At 33.8% G+C, this 23232-nt stretch overlaps 2 protein-coding genes across 2 annotated transcripts; both read right to left on the bottom strand.

Annotated features, from left to right (window-relative positions):
* Positions 1–1256: 1256 nt before the first annotated feature.
* Positions 1257–6368, bottom strand: LOC123552374 (probable G-protein coupled receptor Mth-like 1). The gene has a single exon (XM_045341993.2). The coding sequence runs from the start codon at positions 5895–5897 to the stop codon at positions 4101–4103; it is 1797 nt and encodes a 598-aa protein (XP_045197928.2). The 5' UTR covers positions 5898–6368; the 3' UTR covers positions 1257–4100.
* An 11544-nt stretch (positions 6369–17912) lies between these two features.
* LOC123552373 (G-protein coupled receptor Mth2-like) lies at positions 17913–22205 on the bottom strand. Its single transcript, XM_045341992.2, has one exon. The coding sequence runs from the start codon at positions 21755–21757 to the stop codon at positions 20096–20098; it is 1662 nt and encodes a 553-aa protein (XP_045197927.2). The 5' UTR covers positions 21758–22205; the 3' UTR covers positions 17913–20095.
* Between the last annotated feature and the right edge of the window lie 1027 nt (positions 22206–23232).

The raw sequence follows: 23232 nt of genomic DNA, 5'->3' as shown, positions 1-23232 counted from the left end.
CAAAAATTCTGAACTTACTGAGAAAATTCAGCAACGTGTGCTTTAGGCTTTGCTAGACAGATTTGAAAAATTTGGACCTCGGACAAGTTTTCATAATGTGAGTCTATTGTAAATCACAATTTTGATAACAATTTTTGCGAATAAAATTTTTGTTTACAATGTAGATTTTATGGAAACGTCTCATTGTGTAAATAAACATATCGTATAAAGTGAAATAATAATGTATAGGTCCCTGTGCTTGTTTTTGAGATATTTGCCCATGATTAAAGACACGATTAAATGGTTAGATTAATTACTTATGTGGTGATGTTTCTGTCGCAAATAAATAGTTGTTAACGCTGAAAAGCAACAATTGGATATTCAAAGAAATAATGAATGATCTATATCTTTCATAATATATCCACATTTACAGGTTGCATTTTCGTAAATCGTTTGTAAATAGGTTTGCATTAAGACTGCTCATTTAGTTCGTATTCTTGCGTGTTAAACCTGAAAATATTTCTCCACAGAAATGAAGAAAGATGGTACTAAAGGTGGTTTAATTTTTCTTTTATTTCGAACTTAAAGACAGGTAAAGAATTAGATTTGCGTAATTGCAAATCAAAAGAATTATTCCAAAGATATAAAAGAGTTTACTAATAAATCTATAAGACGTGCCATAGATGCGTAATTTACGTTGTTTTTCACATACAGTACCTAGAAATTGTTCTGTTAAATAATTTGGTAACTCTCCGCTGATATGGTGCGTCACTTCCTAACGTCGATTAAGTATAGTATAGAGTAAAGGAAAAGCATTACTGGATATAACCGTAATAGATCGGATCAGGAGTTTCTACTCCCCGTATTAGACCTTCCTGCTTGCTACTGACCCTATTTCAAGTTAATATAGACTCACACTGGTTTACAAGTGTGAAAATGTATGTAATTTTTATATTTTTTTTTGTTTTGTTTTTGTTTGGTTTAACGTCGCACCGACACATTTATATGTCACATGGCAACTTTCAAGCTTTGATGGTGGAGGAAACCCCCAGGTGCGCCTCCGTACATTATTTCATCACGAGCAGGTACCTGGATAGAACCACCGATCTTCCGTAAGCCAGCTGGACGGCATCCTATATGAAAATGTCAACGCCCCAAGTGAGGCTCGAACACACATCGGTAAGGGGCACGTGATTTGAAGTCAGCGACCTTAACGACTCGACCACGGAGGCCTCTCTTTTTGCAAATAACAAAACCAAAAAGCAATAATCCACAGATAGGACAAACATTCCGAATTTATTCATATAAAACATACTATAAAGTGACAATATCAGAACATAATCAAGTGATATATACACATAAATGTAAAAACAAAACTATTTTCGTACAATGTACGAAACACATGCAACTTTTTATTATAGATTTATTGATACAGATTTATAGCATGCACTGCTTTCATAGGATACAGCTTCCTTTAAGTGTCACAATTGTTGGTTTCCATGAACATTATTTCTTATGCGTGCAAGAATCTTTACAAGTAGGTTAAACCTTCAGTTTTTATATAAACATGCATTACGTGATAAACATTATAACAAAATATTTATTGATAAGAAATTAAAGAAATAACTTGTAAATCTTGTAAAGATTGTAAAACAGTTATCTGTTAAATATCCAAAGCGAGTGTTTTGTGCATCTGATAGAGGAAAATCATTTTAAACCAAAATGCATTGGCGATCAATGTACAAAATAAAAATAAGTACTGTACATAGATAACTACATTTACTACATGTACATGTGCAAGCAAGTTATGAATATGGGGCCTTAAGACCGTTAAATGCTAGCATCGAATAAGTAAATATATTTTCTGACAAAAATAATAAAGTATCAATGTACAAACAATATATTACTAAAGTACTTATATAAACAAATATGATATATATGTAGGTATATAATTGACATCACAATACCTACTATATTAAAATCTTGTTAAACACTAGTAGTCGAAATGATTCAAAACGTTCCATTGTTGCAATAGATAGAGGATACATTTTCAATGAAAATTCATCTCACATCTGAGTACAGAATAATAAGTGAAAATGATTTAGTAATTTTTGACTGCGTAAATAAAATAACAAAAGTGGAAAACCACAGGTCGTCCAACACGACATAAACGAAAATGTTGCAGGCTCGGTTTGACTGAACCTGTTCATGGATGGTAATTGGGATGCAAGCTATCCTCCACGCCCTTAATCCCCGGGTTGAGCAGAACTCAACATTTACACATGTTATAAGTATTAGGATATAATTTAGAGCCATCCGCAGATGTACAGACGTATTAATTACAAAGACCAATGACTTAGCATCTTTTTAAAGTCAGAACAACGTCTGTAATCTATACCACATGGTAAAACTTGGTAGTGAAATATATATGATCTAGTAGTTTGGCAACTAGTAGAAACCAATGAAGGCAGTTATTGTAAGTCTGCTTGTTATCACTGCTAATGTGAACAATAAGTCCATTCTATTAAAATGGCCAGTTAATTCGTCCTGGTTGTAAAATGGCTGTTTTAAGTTGTATGTTCCTTGTAAAGGTGGGAAAGGTCAGTATTGAGGAAAAAGTGTATAGCTTTCTTCATGACCATTTTTGACTTGTAAAAATGAAATAAACATATTACAATAACCAAATAAATTTGTTAGTAGATTGCTTACATTGTTCTATATGTTTCAATGTCATTAACGCATATTCATGTATTAACGTGCCCTCTGATTTGCTATTGGTATCTTTCGAGAATGGACTTGTCACAAAAATAAGAAATAGAACGAAACAATCTGATTGCTTTTATACAAACACAAGTAATGGTTTTTGCATTTGCGTTAGAGGGTCATAATTCATTTGTTTATAATGTGGCTGTCACATGTTTTGTTATGAACATAAGATATATTAATAACTTGTTAAATCACAATATTAATAATTGCTTTCTCAAATATTTGTCAAAGATTTTTCTATTAACCAACATGGTAGGAAGTACTACTGAATCCATTATTTTCGATTACCCCCCTCCCTCCCAACCTTTATAACTCTAACTGAACAAGATTATATTAAATGAGCCGCGCCATGAGAAAACCAACATAGTGGGTTTGCGACCAGCATGGATCCAGACCAGCCTGCGCATCCGCGCAGTCTGGTCAGGATCCATGCTGTTCGCTAACAGTTTCTCCAATTCCAATAGGCTTTAAAAGCGAACAGCATGGAGCCTGACCAGACTGCGCGGATGCGCAGGCTGGTCTGGATCCATGCTGGTCGCAAACCCACTATGTTGGTTTTCTCATGGCATGGCTCAAATATTGAAAATGATACTTTTCTAACCATGTAATTATGCATATCCTCTGTTTGGATAGCTGCTCCATTTTTGACATAAAATTAAAGCATTATGGAACTTTAATTAATTAAATCCCTTTATTTATAGACCAAATTGAATAATATTTGAAAAGCAGGGACTTTAGTGTGTTAAGATAAAAAGGGCATCTAGTTTTCTTGTCACTTGCTTCAGTATAGAGAAGTGAAGTTGGAGTAATACGGAATCTTTGTGAAATATCATAACACAACGAAAAAAGAAATTAAATTTCGCATTACGTATACATATTTGTGTATTTTGAAAAAAGTACCGTTTCGATAAATGACATGAACGCCAAATTTTTAATATGTGACTTTACCAAAGTTGTGTAAAATCATCAAAGTAAAGAGAGTTTTTTAAAGTTTACCTTTTCAGATAAATACTCTGCACTAATTACGAAAAGTATCTAAAAGTGTTTAAATGTTTTATCAGGTTTTATCCACAATATTAAAAATAATCTTATGATAAAACAAAAAACAGGAAATAAACAGTCTAAGGGTAAGTGCAGTTACCGCCGTTTCCTTTTTGTCAATCAAAACTTGATTTTATGTCCGGTGAAGAGGTACTTCAGTTTGGAGAATACATTTAAGCTTAATGGATATCTTGGATAAAAACCATTCAAGTTTATTTTTTGTGTGGTAAATTATGTTGTCTTTACTTCAACTGTACCAGTAATGTATCTACCAAAATTCACTTTCGTCCAAAGCTTGAAAAGTAACGTTCACTTTAAACCGACGTACTTCTCGTACCAGCAGATGACCTTACACGCGAGGTATAAGTGGTTGAGGAACCTTCATGTCGGAACGACTTTCTGACCAGGTTAAATACCCTTTTGGTACATACAAAACACACAAATATGAAGAAGCCTTGAAACGCATTGAAAATTATAAACAAATACAACAAAACCTCACTGTCGCTATATTTGGCCATAAACGCAAATGTCCACGTGAGTCCCATGATCAACGACAATTTCAAATTTATAAAAAATAAACACGTGTTCCCTTTTCCCTTTCTTGCAAATGATGCTTCTCGTTTGGCTTTTCTAATGTAATATACAGTACAAGAAAATGCAACAATATCAAACAATTTAAAAAGCGCCAAAGGTCCTATGAATAAAAGCAACTTGGCTTTTTCCGAAAATATCCAACATCCCTTCTCGCCATATTGAGGACTGAAGGTACCAACTTCGTCTGAAAAGTTAAAAATTACTGCTATGGTTACAATACTGGTTGGAACTAACCATGCATACGCACTGTAGTAATAAAACTTCCGTTTTTCATCGAAGTCGAACATATGATGTGCAAAGGTCATCCAAAGGTCAAAAGCTATAATATTCATCCAGCAGAAAGCAGCAAGAAAGAAATAATGCACTAAAGTTGCCATTGTAATACACAACCACGGCATTTGCTCGGTTTCAGAAGATACTAAAAACAGTAACTGTGCAAAGAACAGTGATATCGCTAAACAAAATGTAATCTTTCCCGGAGTGTTCATAAGCACCGGAAGACATTTATACACTATTAGAGTTATTACTAAGGATACAATTGAAATACCAAGTGCAATCACTGTTAAGTACATCTTGGCATTATCTCGACTTAAACTGGATATTTTAGTTCCATTAAGTCCACCTCTATCATTTTCGGAAACATTTTCATTAGTAAACTGTGTCATTATTTTGACCCTTATTTCCTCATTTTGAATTAGTTTTGTATATGCATATGGATCTCCTACGTATACTTTGTCCTTTTCACAAGAAAGATTTTCTGCTGGTATATCATTACATATACCACAGTATATGTTTCTATACATATTACCATATGAATCGTACACAATTCCATATTCCCCTGAAGTACAGTTACGTGACAGGTCAACTGCCGTATTAAAAGGGCATTTCTCCTTCACTTTCAGAGGGCAAGAGCGCATCGAATCTATCTGCGCTCTTTTGTCGTACAAATCGTTGCACTTTTCTGTACGATTCTGTTTCTCATCGAGGCTATCACTGGCACACAGTTTTAAATATCGAAGACTATACACAGGAGGCAGAATACCATTGCAGAAAGCACAGAATAAATTCTTAAAAACGACCCCGTCATTACTAACATATGTTTTGTTAATTTCAACTTTTCTTCTTCTGTCTTTACATAGTGATCGACTTCCATCATCTGTCTTGTCCGTCGGACATGCTGCAACGACTAGAGCTCCAAAAGAGTTACCAACAGACAATCCAGGCATTCTGTAACAATCGAACTGTGACTTTGCCGGAAGGTTTTCAACAGTTCCATTAGTTTTAAATCCTTCACAGCAGTCGCCCATTACTTCACATAATAAATCACAATAACATGAATTTGTGCTGTTACCACCGCAGAAAAACTTGTTTCTGCAGTACGTAGAACTTACATTTGGTCTAATCATTTCATGTTCCTTTGATATATTTTGATATATTCCTACACCGTCTTTTAACGCAAGACACTCGATAGCCATCAGCAAAGTGCTTATAAAATACAAAATATATACTAAATACATTGTCAATATTCTCTATTAACACAGCAACACAAGTTTTACACTCGAAGGTCAGTGAAATTATGTTTCAACGTCCAGCAGTTACTACTACTTTAAACGATTGGTATGCGACTGCAGTAGTTACAAGCAGTTACAAGCATTGACTTTAAATATACTACGCTAGCCAATCGTATTACAGCGCACAGGTATATCAACAATAATTTCATAGTTTCATTTACGTCAGATCATAACGGGTAATTTTAAGAGTTTTAAAGGGAATTCCTATAGTTTTTATGCGCATCTTTCTGCGCAGCCGACACTTTCTATGGAAAACTAAACTGAAGTCAACATTTGTTGAAACATGTTACAGACAATCTTAAATATGAGGAATTTTGAATGAAATAACATTTTGATAAGTTATATCAGTAATCAAATGTTGATACTGGTTTATGTTGTGTTGACAAGTATCATGCCTGACAGGTATCTTGCTATTTTTGTGGTTGTGTTTTCACATCGCATTTTAGTATAAAGACAGTGTTGTTCATATAATGTAAGATAATTGACTTGGTACTGATAAGACAATATCACCTTTCAGATTATTTAGTATGCAATTATAGAAAGAATTAAGAATTTTTAAAACTTTTTTAAATTTTTTTAGCAGACATACATGTAATCAATTTGGGCTGGTTCGCGCCATTTCCGTCCGGACAGGTGTTGTATTCTAGCGGTCTTAACATAAAATTTAGCCTGGTGACCCATACATTTTTAGCCATTTTTATGCTCACAATACAATTATCTATACACAAGAAAAAAAGGAAAAAAATCTATGAAAGAGTTTTTTTCAAAATTTAAAAAAATATTCTTCACTATGGGTATTTTTCATTGAAAAAAGTTCACAAAAGTAAATATGAAACAATTTTTTTTTTTCATTTGTACCCATCATTGTAAGGATAGAGTATTACAAATATGACTATGATATCAAGTATGTGTATGATAAAATCTGTAATAAGAAAAAAAACGTATTGTGCTGCCTGGATGTATATTTTGGTTGGTATTTATAAAAAAGCAGAAAATTATGAAAATGTTGAAAAATCGCTGGCAGTTTCAGCAACAGTGGGTGTGTTCAAAGCAATTTTTCACAAAAACAAGCCTGGTGACCTATTGTTTTTATTTGTTCATTGTTTTCAGCACACATTTTCCTATCATATATGTGAATTTAAAAAAATTCTATGAAAGGAAAAAAACTATAGGAATTCTCTTTAATGATAAAAGAATCAGAAATATTTTCTCCAAAGGTCCATAATATAGAATTCCCTCGTCTATAAACTTTGAAAAATGTCTCTCTGAAATAACTCAGTCTATTGATGATTATGTTAAAAATGGTGTCAGAAAAAATGTACAGATCCGAACGCTCTTACTGAATGGAAAAAGAATATATTTAAAATCATAAAAACTCGAGTTAAATTATGAATCAAACCCTTCCTATCAAATTTGACAAAGAACAGACGGAAAGATACACGAGATAAACACTTTTATATATAGTCGATTATTCATAACAATATATAACATTAGCTATGAACAGGTCCTGACCAAGACAGCAATAACAAACAACTGTGAATATACGACTATTATTAAATAATAACACTAAATTTAAACGCAGTTACATTATTTCAAATAAACTAAGTTCTAATTTGCTAAAACGTGTCTTGTCAGACACTGAAAGTTTATAACCAAACAAACGTACACAAGCTGAAATATCAACATAATTTATGTCACCATGAGTCTGATAATAAAATGAGGAATATATATAATATAATGCAATTACATATAATAGTTGTAAGCAAATAGAAATAGGTACCCGAAGTAAAAATGTATTCAAAATACACCGGCGTCTAAAGCAATGGAGCAACGTCTTTGTTCTTGTAGAATATGTAGAATATCACCGAAAAATTCCATCAAGGCAATTCGCAAACCCATCATGCTAATAACATTTTGATACTTCATTTCTAAAAGTATAATCAAATCAATCATTCCCTATATAGTCTAGGCCTCGAGTGAGAGTTGTGTCAGTAGTTTAAACTCATCAATTGACAGTTCTAAGGCAGTGTCCTTCTGTGTTCCTTCTCCATGTTTGTTTTTGTCAGTTTGATTTTCTTTGTTTTTGTAACTACATGTGTTTATGTACACATGTGCTCAGCCGGTGTCCACGTGCGTTCATTTAAACGCACTGCTATTTCCATGCGAACAGTTAATAGGCGGCTTTTTTTTTGAAAGTAGTTTGACCTGTTTCTTGTTGATGTTGTTATTGTTTGTTTTGTTATATTACTAGTTTCAGTTGTTACCCGAGCTTAAGTTGACTTTCGAAGAAAAGAAGTTCGTCTGGGCTTGACATGGTACTGAAAAATATGATCAAACACCATGAAAATGTACATTTAACCACTATTTTGACGTTTGAAGAGTATCTTGGTATCTCAGTTTCAATGTATATATATCTCGAGTTAACTTGATTTACCCTGCTCATCGAAATAAAAGTAATATAGTGATTATTGTTACGTTTCGAAACGTAGCAAATTTACTCTCACAGTTCGGGAAGGCGTGTCCATAGCAATTTAAGTTATAATCTTCAAAGAAACTCTCAAGTGAAAGACCACGATCTGTTTACACAGCCGTAGTCCATGAACGAAACGAGCATACTGACAACTGCTGGGGTTATGTTGGCGCATTCAATATGCCACAATACAATCATGCATCATAGGAGACAGTTTTGTGCCTTGTTGCAACGGACTGGCAACATCTGCCAATAAATACTTTCTGGACATTGGTTAGGTGCGGCGATATCGCTCGATAAAACAAGCAGATACATTTGTAAAACCTGAAAAAATTATTAAGTTCAGTGATTGAAATGTTTACTGTTCTTGTTTGTTTATTTTAAAAATGAAGCACAACTTTGTCGAAAATGCTTGTGAGCTCAATTGCAGATATGGAGAGAAGAATGTTGCATGACAACTTCAATTTCCAGTTAAAAATGTTTTCATAACATGTACATTCAGTTAATGTTCAGCGTCCTTTGATGTAAACAAAACATAAACTGACACATACTACTTGTTAATTCTATAAAAACTCAAGTAATACAGATATGATCGATAAGTGATGACTGAAAAAAAAACCATGTCGACTCATGGAATCATGTTCTAAGTCTTCTGTTTCAATAAGCTAAAATAGGCTTATTTGACATTCTTATATGACTAAGAATGCTTTAATCATCACAACGATATTATGTTGACGTCTCAAATATTTTACTTAAAAACAATTTTAAAACGAAATGTCACATAGCATTAACTGTCTTAATTAATTTACACACACACGGAGTTGGTTATTAGCCGTGCAGAATAATTCGCCATCATTTGCGTCCTAATGGAACTATTCCGCAAGACGCATTACCATTTCCGGTCCTGGTGTGTATAAAAAGAAGAGTGTGACGACCTATCATTTGGCGCCATACATGCGTCAATAAACAGTTCTGAGATATTTCATCTAAATTTTACAATAAAAGATGTATTAGAATCGTCATAATTTATAGCAAAACCTTATTTGAACACTATTTATACACTCGGGCGGTTATATGTCGTAGGGAATAATCGTGAAATTACTACACCCGACGTGTAACCGCCCATTGTGTATTAATAGTGGTAAAACACGGTTTTGCGATAAATTATTTCTTAATTATTTACATTCATTGTTTTGCATAGATAGATGGAATAAAAGAATTGAAATGTAAGTACCTGTATCTATCTACCTATGGACTTTCTATTTTACTATCTGGACTGTAAAGTAGTCTTTACTTCGTCTTACTGAGATGATATAATTTCTCTAAACTACTGCAGTTTGACTAAGAACTACTTCGTCAAAATCAGTATGTTGTTCGCAGACAAATGATAGCAGGTGTAACTTGTAATTACTAATGTATTATGTAAATGTCTCCAATTTTTTCATATATCTTTGAAAGTGAATTATTAATAATAATAAAAAAAAGCTAAAAACAGAAAATTCATTTTTTTCAAAAAGAAAAAAAGCATTACGTTATGATTCAACTTAATGTTTTATCTTTACCCATCAGATAAGAACCGTTCTTATGTCTTAACGACAAGCTTAAACAATAGAAATTCTTGCCTATCTTTATTTGAGCTCAACAAAACAGTTTCAAGTACAAATATTGATGTAGAATGTAAAGTAAATTACACACTACAATGTCCTATGAAGATACTCACAAAAACAACAATGTATATGCTGAATGGAGAGATAAGATCTTGAAAACTAATTACAAAATTTGACAGTTGTAAGATGATGCATATGGTGCATGACCTAATTAAAAGTTTGCTGTTATTTCTTCCTTCCAGTTAGGCTTTCGTTTTGCAGCTTACAGCCTAAAAATTAAATCAAGACAAGAACCGACTCTTAACTTATTGTCATTTTGTCTATCCAAATGTTGTAAGAATTCCTATTTTTTCAATCACCTGTCACTTATTAGGGTCATTCTTAGTGTTGCAGTTAGAAAAACCAGACTTATCTAGCGAGCACATGTACTGGAAACACAATTTTTATACCAATTATGTATTACAATAATTCTGAAATATTTCAGCCGTGACGTGTCCTTAACGCCCGAATATGTAAATGGAATTAATTACTTTAATACAGAACTTAATGTTTTAGAAGACTTTATACAATATGCGTACAAGATGCGTTCTTTCACGTTGAAAAAGACCTTCTGTTTTAAGACTACATTTGAATCCAGACAATTTTATACTTTTCTATATGTACGGTAACAGTACTTTGAAATGTAAATATAAAATATATCATGTTTGCAACGAAACGGTCGTATTTTGAATAGAGCTATATAATTAAAACTTATCAAAACGTTAGGCAGCTGGTACATTTTAACACAGGAAATAAATATGTTTAAGAACTAAACTAACTTTTTCAAAAACGATGTAAAATGTTTGTCATTGACAATAAGACATTTGAATATCTAGGATACCATGCTTATCCAGGCAATACTGGTATAGTATGCTTTTAAAATATTATTTTCTAAATAATGTTTAGTTCATTCCTGGAAATCAATTTTTACTTTCAAGAAATGCGATAAAATCTGTCATTTTTATCTAGGATTGAAATGTTATCGAAAGTTATCAGAATGCGAAAGCAAAAGAGCAAATATTTATGTTACCTACACATAGATATCCTGACAGTGATCTAAGATTGTTGATATGTTTTCTCTGAATCCAGTATTATACATGAAATAACCAGTGGGTCTGCAAAGTGTACGTCTTAGTTCAATAGTTGCAAAGTATTCGAATGTAGAAATGAGCCGCGCCATGGGAAAACCAACATAGTGGGTGTGCGACCAGCATGGATCAAGACAAGCCTGCGCATCCGCGCAGTCTGGTCAGGCTCCATGCTGTTCGCTTTTAAAGCCTATTGGAATTGGAGAAACTGTTAGCGAACAGCATGGATCCTGACCAGACTGCGCGGATGCACAGGCTGGTCTGGATCCATGCTGGTCGCACACCCACTATGTTGGTATTCCCATGGCACGGCTCAAATAAGAAAAACCGTTCGGTATACTCATACAATAAAAGCAATTTAGGTTTAAGAACAGTTACAATTATAAGAACATAAGAAACTTGACCGTATGCCAAACGAAAAATATTTTCGCTGGATTAAGTTATTCATACTTTTAAAAGATTGAGGTAAATATTGTTCGTCCGCTTTCTAGGAAATCAAGTACTTAACAGAATAACCCTTGCAAAAATCAATATTAACATACTTAATATGCAATTAGATTTATATGTGTCTCATGTTTATACAGAAATGCATCGCATTTATCAATTTTCAGTTTTATCTCTAAAACTATTCAGTGCACTTGTTTTTCTTGGTTATGGCTCTTTGGAATCAGATCAAAAACCTATAGATTTAAGCTTTGCTGTAATACACATAATGATCAAAGAAGTTTACCTGCCAGTTATTATTTTGCTGTATTATTTGTTAAGTTTTTAAATATATATTCTGTTGTCCGTAAAGCTCATGTAACAAGCACGGATAATTTGGGATCACGGAGTTTTCAAAAATAACAATGTGCTATTAACTTTGCGTGACGTCATCAGTTTCTCACGAGAGTCAGTGCGCAAACTTTACGGTTCGAGACAGGTTAGGTACCAAATGGGATTACGCCATAACATAATGAATGTGACCATCAGAAAATAAAAACAGCGTCAGTTAAGTTGTAGTAGCCAGAACTAATCTAAACTAAGTAGTGTCTAAAGTTTGTATTTTTAGCTAAGGTGCCTATATTTTTACAAAAATAATCTTGCTTTGATCAAAATACATTCGAACGAAAAATGACAATTTCAGGAGGAGTTACATGTCTTTTTAACAAAATAATTGCACATATCCAAACGAAGAGGTGTCTAAACGGAAAACACAATGTAACCTAATCTTTTTGCAATTTTCAAATGCATTGACCTTCAATAGATATATTCAATTTTCCTAAACGTTGAAGGGTCAAGCTCATTTCAAAGTAGATGGAAAATCCCAACCATTTAAGAATTATAGAGAAGATATGTTTACTACATCCTATATGCAAAAACCGCTTGCTGGAGTAATTAATAATGAAGTACTTTACCGGTGCCAATTCTTAAATGTCAGTTGTAGATGCTCTAAAAGGCTTTTTCATGTTATTCTTGTCATTTGGATTTGATAAAGAGGTAAAATTTATAAACTGAAAAAACATATATATATTATTTTCTAATTTTCTCACAACAGCATATTAAGTATATATAGTACTACTTTATATATATATAAACTGAAAGATGGAAAAGTACATTATAGAAATTTAGCAAGGTAAGGGTTAAAATAAAACACGGGACATTATTAAATCAAGAATAAACATATGGCAAAACGTACACAAGATTGCATAATGTACGGCTACTGCATGGCCACTATCGTTACCATACTGACATCAAGTTACTATTACCTTCTGTCATTATTAAGTGATCACGCGAATGTAAAGAAACTACAAAAATACAAACATCCTGTTTGTGAGAGGCTGGCTCATATCTAATCGGAAAAATGTCAAGCTGTTTTTGAGAAGTTACAAAACTACGTAATAACACCTATTACAAGAAATGTTTTTCTTATTTGTTCTCATAAATGTTATGACGTTACGCTTTGATTGAAATGAAAAATGAAGCTGTACTTAACACCACTTTATTTTCCGGATATATTGAGAAGCAAACTTTATAATATATACTAAATATTTCGGTTGGCACTTGACAAATTTGACTTTTGTAATGAGGAATAAGCTCTTTCCGTTGTGGGTTTCCCCCATGATTAATTCGAACCATCATAGGTCAAGGATATCTACTTAGTAAATATTTAATGGTTCTTGATCAATTGATATGATTTATATAACTGATAAAGAGAAGGTCGTGACGTTAATGATTTAAAACAAATATCATTGTATAACCTATACTTATGAAAGAGGACCTCCTTAGCCGAGTGGGTAAGGTCGCTGACCCTCGCTCAGGTCGTGAAAAAGATATCGTGGCTTAGGGAAGGTCGGTGGTTCTACCTATGTGCCCGTCCATGATGAAATAATGCACAGGGTGCACGTGCGCTATCAACTAAAGTTTCTGGCCATCGCGAAACAACGAAACATTTCATTTCGTCTTTGCGTGCACGCCAACACGAGACTTTTGTTGATGACCGTTTGGTGTTTTGGCGTATGCGTCAGGAAGAAAACAAAATGTTTCACTGTCTTGTGTTGGCGCGAAACTCAAGAAATGTGCATCATAGCCAAGGCGACATAACGGAACATTACTTTTCTTCTTTGTGCGCGCGCCAGCACATCAACACAAAATCATTAACAGCACGCATGCCAACGCAAAATAAAATGTTTCGTTCTGTCATGTTCTATGTTTTGTTTTATCGCGTTGCTATGTTTATTTTTCGATACGGCACGTTGACGCCACAACAAAATGTGCTTAATCTGCCACCATACATTTCGTTATGTTAAATTGGCGTGTGTTTTAAAGCACATTTCGTAGGATCCGGAACTGAATTGATAAACAAATTGCATTCACTCCCTAGGTATTCCGGTACTTACAAAACAAGTTCCGTGTGAATGTAGATCATAATGAGATAAATACATGCTATTGTTTATTGTCAATGTAAAGAAAGTATTTATATTCCTCAGAATTTTTTCCTTAATATATCAAAATTTTATTTTGGTGCTTATATTATAATAATATTAAATGGAGAGGAGAGTTTCTTCTGTTGTGCACACAATACGAAAAACTGTCGTTTTCTATTAAATTAGCTAATTTAATTGCAACAAAGTTTTCAAAGGATGTAACCGAACATTGAGGACTGAAACAGACATTTTGAAATACTTTCAACTTATGTATCATAGAATGTAGGCCGCAATGTGTTAGCTCGTTATATTAGTTTTCCAGTTTCAGCTGAATACATATATTCACAAAGTATATTGACTCCGTAAAATTTCTATTCCTGAAGACGTCCATTATGAAAACTTTTGTGAGGTCCAACTTTTTAAAATCAGTGTAACAAAAATTATTTGCCAAATTTTCTTAATATACTCTGACGTTTTAAAAAATCAGGGTTTAATAAAATTCTGTATGGTAGAAAAAGATTTTCATCTGAACATTCAGAACTACATTAACGACCTCCTGTCGTATATAATGTTGCTGAGTGCTGTGAAATTCTTCGTGATTGTACTGACAATTGAGCCGTGCCACAGGAAAACCAACATAGTGAGTGTGCGACCAGCATGGATCCAGACCAGCCTGCGCATTCGCGCAGTCTGGTCAGGATCCATGCTGTTCGCTAACAGTTTCTCCAATTCCAATAGGCTTTAAAAGCGAACAGCATGGAGCCTGACCAGACTGCGCGAATGCGCAGGCTGGTCTGGTTCCATGCTGGTCGCACACCCACTATGTTGGTTTTCCCATGGCACGGCTCAATTACATTTGCATGTACGCAGTGGTAAACGTTCGAGGCTAATGTCTGAGGAATGAAAAGCTATCATTTTTACCGAAACAACTTAGTGTTTGAACATTTTGTAAGCATAAATCATATCAAGCACATGTAAAGTCTTGGAATGTTAATTTTTATTACAAGAAGTACTTTACAATCATGCTCAGTGCTACGAGTGATACCAACTTCACTGTTTCGTGTATTGTAACGTTGACAAAGAAAAATATCGAATATTGATTTTCTCTGTGATGACATTTCTGTTTATCACTGCTGACAAAATAATTGAAATTCACTTTGTTATTGTTCACTAAGGCGCATGCTTTATAATTCCTATAAATATAATCATCGAAATTACGAAGTATTAAATACTCGAAATCAGAAATACTCTTCAAATCTGCAATTACATCAAGCAGACATCCATTTAAAATGAAAGGAAATAACTTTGGCGCCTGAAATGCCTTACGATTCAGTTGATTTATTTTTTGTTGCTACACTTCACATTTTATTTGTCTTTGGAGTACAGAACACTAAAAAGCTATTTTTCTTTATTTAATTTGAAATGAAAAGTATACAATAGTCTGTTATTCGCGACTGAAACACGTCTTTATAATTTGTAAGCATAAGGTTTAGTCAAACGGACACACTGTATAGAGGGGCACCATTTTGGACTTAATTTTGAAATATTAGTACAGGTACATACTTCAGGACCTCTCTAGTTACGATACTGTTGAATAAACCATATTAAACCCAAAAACGTATTCGTTATTTTTTTTTATTGAAATCAGATGTTGATTCTGCAGATGGAGACTTATAATACGTAATGAGAAAACGTGATGTAATGTGTCAGACACAGCAATTGTTTTATTTTTAGACATTATCTCAGCCATTCAGTTTTATTATGATGAATTAAGATAATGTTAATATTTAGAATATCGCCAACTAGTATTTACCAGTTTACCAAATTAAAGGTACATTTTCATTCGATTACTCTCTGAGTCCTTTGGCGTTAATTCCCCTGATTCGGATCACGTAGCTCGAGTAAAACGCCCTAACACCGGGAACCGGAAGTATTTTACATCCTTGTTCACGGCGCTTGTTTACATTATCGACGGGGGTAAACCAACATTTCTACAAAAGTAGTGTAATTTCTTCATTCAAATAATATTCTATTTTGTCATAAATTTATCATATGTTTGCACTCAATACTAAAAGGATAAGGAAATGAGTTTTTGTTTTGCCCTGCAAATCATGCACGAATCGTCTGCACTTTCTCATTCCGCAATATTGTTCTCGCATTGTTCACGGTCCTCCCTATTTGGAGGTGGTATGAAATTTTGACCCGAGAACAATGTTCTTGGGCCTTGTTCGTGTCATTAGGGCGATTCTATCTTGGGTCGGACATAGAAGAACAAGAAGAACGAAGCGCTCAAGGACGCCCTAATTTATAAGGAAAGACATAAAATATGTACTCAGTTATGAAAAAACATGCAAATGCAAACCAAATTTGTAGTGTATAAAATAGATATCCATAAGAATGCACAATGTCACCATGAACATAAACACAATAGTTAATAAGATATAAAACAAAGCGAACATTTAACAGCCGATAATAGGGACGCCGCCTTTGAACGATCCATACCCTTGTTGAAGAGAATAAAGGGTTGAAACATGTTCCGTTTATCCAAACTTACATCATTCCAAAGGTCTTCAGAACGCGTTGTAGCAACATTTCGACTTTTGAATATTGAGTCATTTCCAGTCAGAGTGAAACAGCTGAATAATGACTAACCTCTTATTCGTGTTTGTCAAATTACCCATTTTTTTGTCTTGTGGAGACATCTTGACATTTTTTTTTAACTTTGTCAGATAGGTTAACGGTTACATCATTTGATAGATTGTGTGAACTTGGTATACGCTGTATTCGATAGTCGCCATCTAAAAAAAAACGTAGAGAACGATTTACCGGTCCCGCCCTACCTGAAAATATGTTATGTTTACTGTAAATACAAACGTCGATTTCCAATTCAGTTTATTCGGTGGAAGGGTGTTTCAATATAAAATGTATTCATATGTATTATTTACATGTCGCTTAATGTACTAGCTTTTAATTCATAATAGAGCAAAAAAAAAAAACAAAACTATATTTTGCATGGATTCGAGATTTCTTTTCTTTGTACAGTTTAAATCTTCACCATAAGCCACTAGGAAGCCGGTCTAGGAACTGTGGAACTAGCTGTTTTATACAGGTATTTTCTGCAGTGTCAATGTATCGATGGGGATTGCAGTAAGTGTGTCATATGACGATTTAGTACGGTGAACGTGCAAAAGCCGAATGAAAATGGCACATGCCCTTCACCAATACGGGTTCAAAACCTCGCTTCGGCTGTAGAATTATTTCATGTGAGGAAGCCTTCCAGCTGTCTTGTGGCTTTCTCATCCAACAAAGGTTCGTCAGAATTCCGTGACGAGCCTCTGATTTAATTTTTCGTTTATTTGGTGAGCATGCGCACCTGTAATTACTACCGGGAGTGGTTTCAGCCAATCAATGTTTGATATTATTCGGCACGCCGAAGGTTAAACTTTGAACAATAACTACGCAAAGTTCTTGCTAACCATGCCTGTGATTGATAAAGACACGCTTTTCACAGCCGATTTTGGTTGATTCGCGAAGATTTGCCGCGAAACATCTCTGACTGGCTGAAACTTTTTCCTGTTATGTAACCAAACTTAAAATATCGGCGAAATGTGCTAGAGGTTCATCCAGGGGACCATAGTACACCTCTGATATGCGAGAATGGCTTGCGAAAGATCATGTCTGAAATAATGTTCGGAGGGGCACCTGGGGGAAAAGTCACATGACTTATATTTGTGTAAGTTTGACGTTAACGTTAAAGCTTATAGAAAAAGATGAGGAGGGAATACACGTGCAGAAAGAAAAACCGCGGGTATGAAAGTAACAACCCCCACAAAACATAAAAATAGCACACAAACATTCCACATTTATTAATAATAGAGCGTAAAATATACATGTAGCAATAGCATGAACAGAGGCGCATTCTACATTATCTAAGAAATAAATTCAACTTGTATTTATCAAATACATGTAAAGTTCAAGTCGTTGTTTGTTTGTGAGCATTGAACGTATATCACATTTATGTACATATAATTGAATATACAAAAACTAGGCACAAATTGAGCTCGAATCAAGGACAATAAAGTGTTTTGAATGCATCTAGGCAGAGGAACACATTTAGCAACAAAATACATGTAACAGTCTTGTACAAAATGATGAAGAAGTACAGTGTAATAACATGTAGCTGTGTAGAGAGGGTAGTCATTACATACAGATGACTCAGACGCATACTGAAATGTTAATACAGTTGAAACTCGGTATCTCGAATTCCAAGGGACCGAGTGTTTTACGTAGAGATAACCGAAATTCGACATATTATAATGTAACCAAAATTTTAAGATATTCGAGTCCGAGATATAGAGTTTCAACAGCATATTCTTAATCTACACATCTTAACATATACCCATGTTGAAGATTGCCATTGCAATATATACAAATCAATCAACTGGACATGAAAGTGTTATTTGTAAATCTAATTACCGTAATAAAAATGGAACGTGATAATTAAATGATACTATTTTTAGCGCAAACTTTCTTTATCATGTTTTCATTTCTATAATTACTTACACAAACATATGGTGGATTACTACACCATGAAAATTAGATGACTATCAGTACATGAAAAATCGAAAACAGAGCAAATGCAATTAAAATGGAATAAAGTTAGTGTTTAGAATATTTGTATTAGTGTCAATGGTTATTTTGATGATGTGGCAATAAATAGAAATACCGATTTCTAGTATTTTAACTTTTTGTCGCTCGTAGAAAATATGTTTTTCATGCAGCGGAATATCAGGTATGTTTTCACTCTGAAAGATGTCAAATATAATTTTTGTAGAATCGGAAAATTATAGAACAAAACATGAAATAAAACAGATTTTTTTTTGCATATAACATTAAAATATATTTCATTCATGGACACAATAACTTACATTTTCATCAGTAGCTACGCCACTCGTGTGAAAATATTGCGTATGGTATCTATTTTTGGTGGGTTGGTGGGTTGGGGGGTGGGGATTTTTTTAACTTACACTAAAATAAACAAATATCCTCTACACGCCAGGTGTGAAATGTGATGGTATCAAAATACACAGGTAAGACAAGACGTACAGACATTCAAACAGTAATAAATTGTAGTTTTGATTGTTATAACTCGTTCTATGAAAAAGTGCATCATCAAAGATTTTGATCTATCATAAATTTGCCCATAATTTTTCATCATCATGACTCCTTCCCTTAATCTTGTTATCTAAACGATTTCTAGATAACATCATTACACGATAAGTGTGAGATAGATCAAACAGTGGTGTCTATAGGTTTAAAGAAATGCGTGTAAAATAAATGTTGTCCAATGCAAAGGAAGAAGATGTCTTCTTGAAAACATCAATATAAAAATGGAGTCTTACATCTTGAATAAATGAGTATAAAAAATTATGTGATTTTTTCGAACTTCGACGGGACAGACAAAATTCAATAGTTCGAGCCTTTGATATATATTATACAGGCATTATGCCAGGACCTAACGATAAGCTGGAGCGAGGGTTCGAATTATCCGAGTTTGAGAGAACGAAGTCCCACTTTAAATACTTAAAAGGCTTACATGATGAAATAAAGTTAAACTTATGATAAAAGGAAGGAAACAAACCACTGAAGGATAAGTGCAATAACTGTGTTTCAAAATACGTTATAAGGAGCGTAACTGTAAATAATACTGAACAAAGGTCTTATTGTGTATAAATATAATTTCGGTACAATACATTTCTTTCTGTCCATTTCAAATAGCTAAATAGTTGTTGTTGTTTTATTTGACGATATCTAATATCAAGACATATTTAATTGATGGTTTATAATTTCTTAGGGAGTGATATCTTAAAATAATGAGTAAATAAGACTCATAATTACACTTTTTTCTGATATCTATAATAGAAACAATTATCTAAAACAATTGATCTCACTCATCAGGTCACTACAATTACATAACACGATATCAGCAATGTATCTGCTTAAATATCTTTTTGTTCTTGAGGAAACATTTACTTTATACTGACGAACTTTTCGTGTCATTAGATTGTACATGCAAGTTATTAGTGAACGATTTTCTGACCTGATTGAATACTTGTTTGGTACAAACAAAACACACGCATATGAAGAAACCTTGAAGCGCATTGAAAATGATAAACATATACCACAGTATATCATTGTTTGTATATTTCGCTAGAAATGCAAAAGTCCAAGTCAGACCCATAATGAGCGATAGTTTCAAATTTATAAAGAATAAACATACGTTCCCTTTCCCCTCTGTTGCAAATGATGCTTCTCTTTTGGCTTTTCTTATGTAATATACTGTACAAGAAAATGCAACAACATCAAACAATTTAAAAAGCGCCAAAGGTCCTATAAATAAAAGCAATTTAGCGTTTTCTGAAAATATCCAACATTCTTTCTTGCCGTATTGAGGATTTAAGGACCCGGTTTTCTCTGAAAAGTTAAGAATTACTCCTATAGAAACAATGATGGCTGGAACTGACCATGTATATACATTGTAGTAACAAAACTTCATCTTATCTCCGCAGTCAAATTTACGATTCGAAAAGGTCATCCAAAGATCAAAAGCTATAACATTCATCCAGCAGAAGGCGGCGGTAAAGAAGAAATGCACTAAAACTGCCACTGCAATACACAACCACGGAATCTGCTCTGTTTCAGAAGATATCAGAAACAGTAACTGTGCCAAGAGAAGTGTTAATGCCAGAAAAAATGTAATCTTTCCCGGGAGGTTCATTAAGGCAGGAAAAAGTCCATACACAACAAGGGTTATTACTAACGACACTATTGAAATAACAAGTGCAGTCACTGTTGCGTACATCTGAGTGTCTCCATTTGAACTGGTGTTAGTAGAATTGATTAATATTGTAAACACATATGGATCTCCTGCGTTTACTTTATCCTTTTCACAAGAAAGATCATTTTCTGATATATTATTACATAAACCACAGTATATATTTTTATACATATTACCAAAGGAATCGTAGACAAGTCCGTAATACCCGTCTGTACAGTTCTTCGAAAGGTCATCTGTCGTGCTTATCGTGCATACTTTTTTAACGTTCAGAGGGCAAGTGCGGATTGAATCTATCTGAGCGTTTTTGTTGTACAAATCGTTGCATCTTTCTACTTTTTTCAGTTCCTCATCAAGACTGTCATTGGTACAAACTTGTAATGTACGAAAACTATACACACTAGGTAGCACACCACTGCAAAAAGCGCAGAACAAATTTTTAAATATGATTCCGCCACTGCTCACATATGTGTTATTAATTTCAACTCTTTCCTTCCCGTGTTCACACAGTGTTCGACTTTCATCATCATTCCAGTTTTCTGGACATGCTGAGACGACTAGAGCTCCAAAGGCGTTTCGAACAGACACTTTAGGTATTTTATAACAAGAGTACTGTGTCTTTGCCGGAATGTTTACAAGCGTTTTATTGGTTTTAAATCCTTTACAACAGTCGCCCATTGTTTCACACAGAGAATCACAATAGCACGAATTTGTATGGTTACCACCGCATGAAAACTTTTCAATACAGTAACTAGAACTTACTTTTGGTCTAATCATTTTGTTTTCCTTTGCCGCAACGCATTCAACGTTTATCAACATCAGCACAGAGCTGCAAACATACAAAATATATCCGAAATACATTGTCAGTATTATCTTGATATAGCAACTGCAGTTATACACTCAAAAGCCGATGACGATTCACCGACTATAAATAAACTACGCTTGCCAACCAAATTACAGCGAACAGTTATATCTGCCTCTTGACGATATGTTGAACTACAACTATTTTTTACACCAATACTTCGTGCTATACTAACCTGTTTGTATTCTATCCCTTTTTATTGGCAAACGCGTTCTTCATGATTCCCCAAAGTTTAGTAAGAACTCGGTTATTATTTCGTAATTTTTAACTGACAGGTTTAATTGGGAAGCTCATGATAAGACCACAATCAGGTGATAAAAGCAATTTATTTATCAGACTCATTTATTGTGGTGTACTTTACAGGAATGCAGTGACATACTGATATTATGAAGTGTGAAAATGTTTAATTAAACATTTAGTTCTTTGCTCAACATAATCCTTTGAAACAAACTGAAAACGGTCCACCATTTTGCTAGACATTCACATCTGTTTTGGCTCCAAAAAATACGGACAAAATAAATGACGTAATGCGCACCCAGCTTACCTCTGAAGACACAAATTTGTTTGACAACAGCAATTTCATGGTTAATAAGGAAGGTCAGATTTCTTTACCCCCACATATTTGCCAATAAGTAGGTAAGAAGTTCTGATAACCGGGCTTTGTGAATTATATATAGGTAAGAGGATGGGTTATATGAATTGTCTTACCTTCTTATTGACAACATGGTCCAATGCACCTTCAATTATGAAAATAACACAGATGCTGATAAAGCAAGTAGAAAGATGTATTTTCTTGTTAGTTTTATTCACAGAGTGTTTCGAAATGTATATATTGTTATCAAAGAAAAGGATTCATAGGAATTGATTTAAAAGTATAAAATGAAATAGGAATTAATAAGTTAATTTGTATGAAATTAAATGCAGCCTTCACTTCAAACAAAGTGATAATAGACAGGGCATTAATTCGTGAAAATCAAACAAGACAAAATGTACACAGTGATGATATTATCCGAATAAAAGCCAAAACAAGCCTTTTAAAAATAAACAACACCAGAGTACTTTTTTAATCTCAGGAATTTTTTTTTTATTTTGTGTTGCCTCTTAATATTGTTGCTTTCCATCTTATGAACGCATTGTACCTAATAAATTTGAAAATCCCTGAAGAGTGGCGGATTTTAGCAAAAAGAGAGCACTTTTGTATGACCTGTCAATTATGCAATTACAAATACATTCTTTTTGTATATCCTGCTGCCTATAACAAAATTTGTTAAACTGAACAAACATGGATATTTGTCACATGTCCAGAAATGAGACTGTGTTTTGAAGAGTATTGTCCCGTGATTATTAAGCCAGCTCGGAAAAATCGATTGTTTCCCTTACACCAACTGATTATCTGTTACGCCTCGTTAACGCAAAGCGTTACTTCACTGTCGGGTATCGATTTTTGTAAATCTTTCTTATCTCATTTGGTTAA

Source organism: Mercenaria mercenaria, chromosome 4 (genome assembly GCF_021730395.1).
Source record: "Mercenaria mercenaria strain notata chromosome 4, MADL_Memer_1, whole genome shotgun sequence".
Classification (NCBI taxonomy): domain Eukaryota; kingdom Metazoa; phylum Mollusca; class Bivalvia; order Venerida; family Veneridae; genus Mercenaria; species Mercenaria mercenaria.
This window is presented reverse-complemented; position numbering and strand designations above follow the sequence as displayed.